The sequence below is a fragment of the Typopeltis vanoorti genome, chromosome 20 (assembly GCF_054136105.1).
Source record: "Typopeltis vanoorti isolate ZY-2024b chromosome 20, IOZ_Tvanoo_1.0, whole genome shotgun sequence".
In the NCBI taxonomy this organism is placed as follows: Eukaryota; Metazoa; Arthropoda; class Arachnida; order Uropygi; family Thelyphonidae; genus Typopeltis; species Typopeltis vanoorti.
Genome location: NC_143568.1, coordinates 111,529,633 through 111,538,925, shown reverse-complemented (window position 1 = coordinate 111,538,925; position 9,293 = coordinate 111,529,633). Strand labels below are relative to the sequence as shown.

Here is a 9,293-nt window from a genome sequence, read left to right as displayed (position 1 = left end):
TATTGGTGGATCTTTTTTGTTTTGTGTGATGGTGCGTGTGCCAGTTTAACCTTATTATGGGTGACACCGTGGTTTCATCTCGCAGTGACCGAGTTTCTGGTCGTCAGAGCTGAGAGTCCAATTCTGGATCAGCATGAACCGAAGCGTTGAACGAACTGTTCACATTAAAGGAAGAATCCATATTTCAATCCGGAAATGGCCTCATCATAGCCTGAGTTGCTTCAGCCGTAAATCCAAATATTTTCATCAGCCTACTCGCAGTTCGCTGCCATAATATAAATTACGAGCGTTGTGGTGTTAACTGACTCCCACAATTAGCTGTTGCGAGCTATTTCGAATTTTTTGATCTCTTCAGGCTGCACATTCTCAATGCTTCGTTAAAAGCAACGCACATTTACAGTTAATGAGCATTTGGATTGTTGATTTTGCTGAAGGGATTCTGTTCATTTGTGCTGCTTTCTGCTGTTCGTAGAGAATTATGAACAGCAAAAAGGAGTACAAAGGTTTGTTTTAGTCGTATTCATCAATTTTGAAACGAAAACTAATCTCATATTTATCGACTTTGGCGGAGTTCCAGAGCCCCACCTGCTGCACGCCATCTGGCTTTGCAGATTTCTAACTGTGGCGCCGTTTATGTAACTACATTATGCAGAGGACTCAGACTATTCCTGTAAACTTCCTTTAAATCTTTTTCAAGTGGTTTTAAAGAATGCAAACACTTGGTAATTCATGTTCCAGTCGGCGAAGATCATAACGCGAGCTGGTCTCGATCTGCGGTGGAACATCAGAAAACGGTACTCCTTTCTGTATTTGATTTCGTTTCCGGTTGAGGAGCTCGTTTTCTCAATTCTGCTTCCGATCTTAAAGCCGCACAGGAAACAGCGGTCGCACGAAGTCCGAGGATCCTGGTGGATGTGCAGATGGAAACGATGCGATCAAATTTAAATTGAGTTCGTTGAGTTGGAGAAATATGAAGAAATATAAGTGTTGTCATTTAAATGTTCTTTCCTTTTATTATGACGACATTCTGTGGTTTTGGTGTGAATAAATAAAAACAAGAACAACAAAGTTGTGTCACAATAGTTTTTAATATGGTCATCTTCGACCCAACCGCAAATAAATACACACAAACACATCGTAATACAGCGTCGTAGCACCTTGAGTTGGGCTACAAAAATGTTTTTTATTATTTCTTTAACAAATGTTAATTCAACAAAGGATAATCCCAGCAAAAAGTAAAGGGGAATCCCAACAAAGGGTATTCCTCTAACATGCAGCTAGAACTCCTTCTGGAAAACGAAAGGGCAAAGGAGTGTTGCCAAAACACCAACCCCCGCACTTGCTCACAAAACTACCCAAGTGTTGACGAGTGTGTCGCAGTTACAAGAAAAGATTTCGATAAAAAGCCAAACATCTCGGCGCTCGATTTGGTTAAAAATAACAGTCGGATGGGGAGATGCGTTGATTGCTTTAATTTTGTGATAATCTTTAAGAGAGTTTAAGAACGAAGCGTTTATTTTCACAACTGCCAAATCTCGAGAGTCTTTAGGGGATACAAAGGATAGAATTCCACAAACGATGTCTTCTGCAAATAATTCAACGAGAAAGAAAAGCGCAGAAATATTTTAATCCATGCTAAGTTTTTTTTTTTTTTTAATATCCGAAAAGGTTTTTCACCTTCCCATCTTAAAGCACCGAAAGGACATTTTCTTGCACACACCAAATGAGTAGTTTTATTCGCAGGAAGGAGTTCTTCCTTCTTTTATCGCTCCGTTTTATTAAGAATAGGGAAAAGCTAAAGCTACAGGCGACGACACGGATTCACAGATAACAGAGAGATATTTAGGATACGCGCAATATCGAAGCTCTCGGCTGAAATCGCGACACGAAATATCAACGTGGACACTCACGAGACTTTGAGTGACAACATCAGGCGAAAGTGCAAAAGCGGTTCGAATAGAAAATGAAAAAAAGCTCTGCGTATAAAAACTGTACACAAGTTTTATTTATTAAAAAAACGGAATGTTTCCGACCTGAAAACGACTTAGAAAAATGAAAGGACGCACAAACAAGGTCAGAATTAAAAAAATGCGATGGAAAAAAGGAAGACAAATTCAAGCATCGAAACACCCCGAAATACTTGATGTACACAAACAGATAGAAATACGAGGAGACGTTAAAAAAGACGATCATGCGCACAAATGCTTTCATCAGCGACTGCCAAAATGTGTCCATCAGATTGGGTGGAATTCATTCGGAAAGAGAAGATTAAAGGCTTTTGACATCTCTTCGTCTTCCTTTCCTCTGCCACTCACAGAGTTGTCGAAGACCATTTAGTTAAATCAGAGTTTTCATTTGCTGCCCTTTTTGGCGAGGAGGAATTAACGGCGCGATGGCTCGACTCTTATTGAACAACCAAACCTGAAATCCGAATTCTTCAAGTTTCGGCCGAATGTCCACGAAAAACATTGACATCGTGACAAGGTGCGAGACACGGATCGAAGACAAACCCGTTCTTTCTCTCTCCCATTTTTACAAACACGCTTTGCTGAAGGCGATCCAAACCGAGCGAAATAGAAACGATCGGCTGTTTCAGAAAAGCAGCTCCGGCTCGAACCTCAACCCGGGGAGGGGAAAATCACGCACGTGCTCGCAAAAAGCGATCGCATTTCCGTCGTGTTGATAACGTCTGAGTAGCGAAACGTGCTACTCAACTGTTCTCGAGGAGCAAAGGTCTCCACTTCTGTTTGATTTCCAGACCTCCGCTCGCAGATTAAGAAGCGCTATCTCGGTGTGTTTCAACTGCCGGAGTGGTCGCAGCTGCGCGAGGAAGAATAAACATCGACTGCGCCAAAACAACTCGTCTCGCAAATGACAGCTCGATTTCGTTAGCGAAAGACTCGAGCGAAGTTTTGTGGCGTTTTTAATTGTTTTCAGGAGTGGCTAATTTAAAAACATCGCAGAAACTTTTGCTGGGAGCGAAGGATGCAAATTCTCCAATAAGCGATGCCGTCGAAGGACTCTCGACATTTCCTGTTGATGTTTTTCCTGCCCTTCTAGCGGGGGCGCAATGAAAACGCAACAAGGCTGAGCCCCGGTCGTTTTGAATGTGGTCGTCTTCGACCCAACTACAAATAAGTAGGCGAACACATCACCATTCAGCGCACCGTCTCACCCGAGTTGGTGCTACCTTAACAAAGAGGAATCTCACGTGCAACTATGAGCTCCGTCAAGACGACTGCGAACGAACCGCTTTTTCAGAATTCACTTTAATCAGTTCGCTAATCCTTTTTCTAAAAGCTGACACACACACACACGCTCTCAACTGTGTCGCAGGTTAAAGCCACAAGCCTGAACTATAAAGAGATCTTCTCATCGAGCCGTGTTTGGCTTCCAAATAGCACTGGGATAATCCGGATAATCCGCAGTGTCGATTCAACCAGGATAAAAAACAGCGATTTTTAAAAGGAGTGAATAAAAGAGCTGAATCAACTTTGATCACATGACTTGATTTAACCTACATCGCTCCAAACACCACAAATTTGGCTTTCGGAGGATTGCAGTCGTTTTTGTTAAGATGGAAACGCAACAACCATTATAAATAACAGTATCAAAAAAAAAAAAAAAAAAAACTCCTTCCATAATTAATCCGAGAGGGAGGAGGATTTCTTCGAGGGTATTGCGCCACATTTCTCTCCAACTGTGCATCAAAGATAGCTTCAAAACTTTTTTTTTTTTTTTTACATGCTATTTAGAACGTGTTGTTCACTTCCACAATCCGTCACTGGAAGCATTCTGATCGAGAGAGCGATAAAACTTGATCGAAAAGATAACAGTCGAGCAAGAAAGAAAATATGAGAAGCAAGATCGAGATAGAAACCATTTCGTGGCCCAATTTAAACTGAAATGTTTTTCTTAAGAAAAAATCGATCCGAGAGCTTAAACTCCAACAAATTCAATTATTGAATAGGAAATGCTCGTGAATTTTGAGCATCCTCTAACTCCGCCAAATCGTAGTCTCTTCGAGCTTTTCTTTCTTTAAGCAGCATAATTTAAACCAAGGAAGCGTCATTGGAAGCTTCATTGGTTTAAAATGCACAAATCGCATTGGGATTCTTTTTCTTTCTCCCTTCAGATTGGTCTGTTGGGTGGCAGGAAACATCAGCATGGACGTTGCGGTGATAAAGAAAGGGGGCGTGTGAAAGCTCCACACACACCTTGGTTGCAGGTATTCTCGCTAAGCGAACGACCTCCTTTTGAACAATAAAAATTACCACCCACTTCACAAAACAACAGCTGGATCGAAACAGTGCGTGCAACACACGTGGGCAGAGCGAGGTTGATATGAACTCGCAAAGACAGGAAGGAGGAAAGAGATGCCGAGAAGAACAGAAAGCAAAACAGTAAGACAAAATGACATCATTTTGTGAGGAGAGAACGAACCTGCGAGCGTAAAAAAGGGACACCACAAATCAACAAACATAAAAAAAAGCCCAGAGACAAAAGCAGTGGACACTCCTCCGCCCCCACGCACAACATGCACGCACCCAAGGAAGACATGCGCAGAGGGAAAAGATACAAAACCACCCAGAAAGATAGAAAATAGAGGAACAGAAAAAACCAAAACACGGCGAGTGTGCATTTGTTTTACAAATGCACAGACAGACAGATGCAAAAGAGAAAAAAAGAAAAGACGAAGACAAGACGCCCAAGAAAAAAAAAAAAGGAACGTGTCAAAAGATAGACAGATGGGGAGGGCATACAAAAGTACCCACCATCCACAAAAAGGGAGACCAAAGTAACGCCAAGCTGTAATCGCAACGAGTTTGTATTCGCACAGAAGTAGGCCGATGACGTCACTGAATCTAAAGCTTGAAACTTGGATTCAATACTGCGTTCCAGAAATGAAGCGGGTTCGACACTGAACGGACAAGGAAGAAAGCATTTCCAAGAAAAGGGAAATAACCCTTTTCCCCCCCTTTAATTTAGATCTCGACTGGGGGATGTTCCGCGAAATAAGCGCCGAATTTCTCCTTCCATCTCCGGACTTCTTTTGGCTTCCACTGAGGAGAACTCGCAACGAATAACGAACAGCTTATTCTACATCTATTTAAGGCGGATCTCTCAAGGGGCTCAATCACTGCGCGTGAAACATTAATCGCGACGACATAAAAAAAAAAGTTCCACACACGTGTTAACATTAGGCAAAGGGAGGAAGCTGTGGGAAAACGTGGCATTTATATGCGAGGGCCATTCACAAAGGTTTATAAATAGGAATGTTGCCCACCTACTTAACATTACGCACGCACACACACATTTTTGCTGAAGGTGAGCTCAACTCAGGGAACGGTCGGATTTTGCACAATAAAAAACTGCCGCTGATATCGTAATAACTAACTCGCTTCCTCGGGTGATGACCCCGGGGGAGGGAGGGAGGGAGGGGGGGATTCGCACAACACAAAAAGTGGTCCACATTTCCGTGTATCGATAATGTCTTAGCAGCGAACGTGCCGCTGGTGCGTTTTCTTAAAGAGCAAAGGTCATCACTTCCGTTTGATTTTCGAACCCTCGTGTCACAGGTTAACAACGCTGTCGTTATCCTTTCGACTGTCGGAGTCGGTGCTGTTGTCGGTCGTGGTATTGCCTGCGGCTCTCAGCTTCTCCTGCATCTGATTCAGCATGTCCTGCATTCGCCGAATCTGCGGGGGAAAAAACACAGCAGTCATCGGACGAGGAAATTTAAAAAAATACATTCGAAGCCTGTTAACAACCCCAAAATCATCTCGTGTTATTAAACTCTGAAAAAAATATCTATCAAAAAAAAAATACCGCCTTCCAAGGAGGCGGTATTTTTTTCTTCCCCCACTCCCTCTCACAGATGAAATAATTATCACAATTTGTAACGATTCTGAGTAATTAATTTACAAAAAAGTATTTTATGCTTTTTTTTTTAATTAGGCACTAAAATTTCAGAAACAACTTATTCAGTCAACGAAATCTCATCCACGTCATCGAAATGACGAGTTGAAACACTTTTCGCACGGATGGCGTCGTTACTGTGGCCCAGCGTGTGAGCTCTCGCTCAGCTGGGAACTGCAGCACAAGTCGGACACTGAGAATGGCGATGGATATACATCGAGCACGACGGTGTAGGGGTTGTGATAGATACGGATTTGAGAGCGAGAACAGGTCAATGATAGAATATCGTTCGAAAGTTATATCTCGGCACACAACGGAAGAGGTCGTTTGCAACGAACCGCAATGGAATGACCTTCGAGTAAAATTAAAGATGCGAAAACGGCTGAGCCCTGGAATGGACCGGGAAAGGAAGGTTAGGCGTGGCGGCCTCAACTTTTCTATGAAGTCACCAGATGCACGCAAGGAAACGATCGAGGACTGGAGAGAAAATCAGGTTGGCTTCAGGCCGAAAAGGAAACGACGCAAGCTTTGCTCTAACCTTAGCTAAAAACTACGGAGAAAAGAGATTTGAAAAAGGGTTAACCATTTACGGAAGACAAACGAGAAGGCAATCCGGTGGACTCCGAAGAGAAACATTTCCGCTACTTTACGGGATTTATTCACGATGTGCAACGATGAGTATTAGAATTGCAGACAAGGTCGCGATGAAATGCGGGGGGGGGTTGACTGAGGATGGGCAACGAGGCGTCCTCTTTTGACCCACTCTACAGAAACACCCCACCCCAGGATCCCAATAATAAGCGGAGTCTCGTACCGGGAGAGGAAATTTATCTCGCAAGCCCACGTGCTGACAGACGGAGAACAAACTGCAGAAACGCTCCGTAGAAGAAAAGCCCAGCGGGACATGAACCTGCGGCCCGAGTAGTTAGTGGATCCGTCTCCATCCGACGAGCTACCAATGCGAATCCCTCCACGGGGGGTTGGGATTGTCTTTAGGCGGGAGATGAATTTCATTGTTCATTTTCATAAGACCATTTCCCTGCTTAGTGGAGGCCTGAAGTGGCTTGATAAAGGTTCATGTTTGGTCTCAGGGGCAGGGTTTCCAGACTGTGCGAAGAATAAATTTAAATGAAATAAAACAGGAGAAAAGTGCTTAGCCCACGCAGCAGTTTCCAAATATAACCTTTTCGTGGGTGGTGGTTCCATTGGAGACAACCAACAGGAAGGTTCCGAAGTCAGTTGTGAAACAGTCGTGCAATCAGGGGGGGGGGGGCGCATCTCGAGTGAAATATCACGAAATGGAGTCTTCTCTGGGCGGAAAACCTTCATTTGCTGTCCTGGATTGAAGTTTCGGAGAAATGGTTCTCCCGAACATCTGAGGGAAGAAGCGAAACGAAATCGCCATTCTCATTTCGATGCGTTGATTACTGAATGAACACTTGGGACCACCCTTGACGCTGCCATCTTAAGCTGAGGAGCTAAAAGTTTGGAGAATATCGGAGTATAAGTTAATCTTTTTTTTTTTTTTTGGCTTTGTAAAGTAATCCAGAATGGCCACTTTGGCCCCTTAGTAACATTTTTTCATCCCCGACAGGAGGGATCTAATTCGAAGACCCTTAAAGTCCCCACGTTGTTTCTTTTCTTCTCCCGCCCACAAAAGACTGTCCACTTGAGCAGATCCGTTAGCGAGGACCGTGGGTTTGAATGGTGCACGCTCTAAGTCGATACCTGAAGCCACTCAGTTGCACGATTTACTCTCATGCTGAGCTACGAAAGGTCAAACAATGTCATTCGCAAATATGCGATGATCGCGGTGGGGTTTGATCCACCCACAACAACCCTTGGTTCGAGGGCAGATTCGGTTGCCAGTTCATCAACACGACCATTCAATCCTGAAGCGGAATAACCATCGTCATAAACGACACACCACGCGCTAATCGAGTCCACTTCGTTTTTAATTGAAATCGAGAAAGAGGCTTTCGTTTATCAGCGTATGGAAACATAATCCCCCCCGCGCGCGCGCACACACACACCTCGCGAGAGTCCTGGTTCCGAATCCCGTCTAGGAAAGCAGCGTTCTTTTATAAGCACCGCCTTAATTAGGCGTTAGTTACTGCGGCGGTCGTAATGTCAACCACAAAACTGAACCCATTTACGAAGCCATTTTAATTGGACAACATCGACTGAAATGTCGAATGTGTGTCAACTGAAACGACGTCTTTGGTTTCTGTTTGGGGAAGGCGACGACATTCGTTCGGGTTGTCGATTTGCACGTGACGTTACAGCGGAACTGCAGAGAAAAAAAAAAAAAATCAAATAAAGTTCAGATTGTCTGAATGTTCAGAATAGACATTTTCGTGATCACTTAAAAAGGAGGGGGGGGGGGGCTGAGAGGTCGAGTTTCCCCTGTTACGCATCATGTGGTAAAAAATAAAAAAACAGTCGTCAATGCAACATCACGTGATCATCGATATTAGAAAATGAACTTTGATTTCTTTTCTTCCATAATCTGCGCAGGGGTGTTCGCCTGAAATGGCTGCGGAAGTGGAGGCTTCATCGCCTCTTAGGTTTCCTGAAGTCACTTGGGAATCGCTCGACGGAAGTTGCCGAAACTCTATTCGTGGCTTAAACGAATTAAGAATGGCGTTTCCACAATACCGAATTTAAAATGGAAAAACCAAAGAAAATTCGAAGTCTAACGGGATGGGGGGGGGGGGGGGATCTCCAAGGGATTACGTTCAACTCTAAATCATCACCAGCGAGTTGAAGTGTTTAAAAAGCCCTCTGGCAGAACAAGAAAAACGGAACCAAACACTTTGTGGAGTCGTTTTTGCTTGGACCATTTAACAGCTCGGATTTGATTTGGCGTTCTTATTAGAAATATTATCTATAGAAATGCATATTTGGTACTTGATTTATGTTATCCGCATTTTATTAACGCCATTTTATCGAATATTCCAACTTCCTTTTGCAAAGTATATTTTCCCGAAGTCGTCTGCTTCCCTTATTTTGTACAGTGTGTGTGTGTGCGCGCGCTGCAGATAAAACTAGCCCAGACATTAAAAGAAGTAAATAACGTATTTAAATATACGAGCCAGACCGAATGTCTAGCACTCGATATCCTAAATAAATAATAAAATATAAATCAAATGGACGACAGCGACATCTATCGTGCAATCAATATTCGATTTGATTTTACACATTCTGATCGAAGCGTATTCTTGAAATAGGAATTCTTATATTACATCGTTGAAATGCATCTGAGAACAGGATATCAGATTAGAAATGAGACGTCGAAGGTGCTTCAAGTGTAACACTTTAAGCACCTTTTACGTTTACCCCCGTCCTCAACGGGAAGAACTCGTTTGTTATGG

General features: G+C 43.3%; 1 protein-coding gene across 1 annotated transcript in view; it reads right to left on the bottom strand.

The window, feature by feature from the left end:
* Nucleotides 1–1,069: 1,069 nt before the first annotated feature.
* Nucleotides 1,070–9,293, bottom strand: part of LOC150095798 (septin-4-like) — a 32,770-nt gene continuing 24,546 nt past the window's right edge. The window contains 1 exon segment of the mRNA XM_090410668.1: nt 1,070–5,699. Within this exon segment, the coding sequence (XP_090266794.1) occupies nt 5,574–5,699 (126 nt within the window). The 3' untranslated portion in view covers nt 1,070–5,573.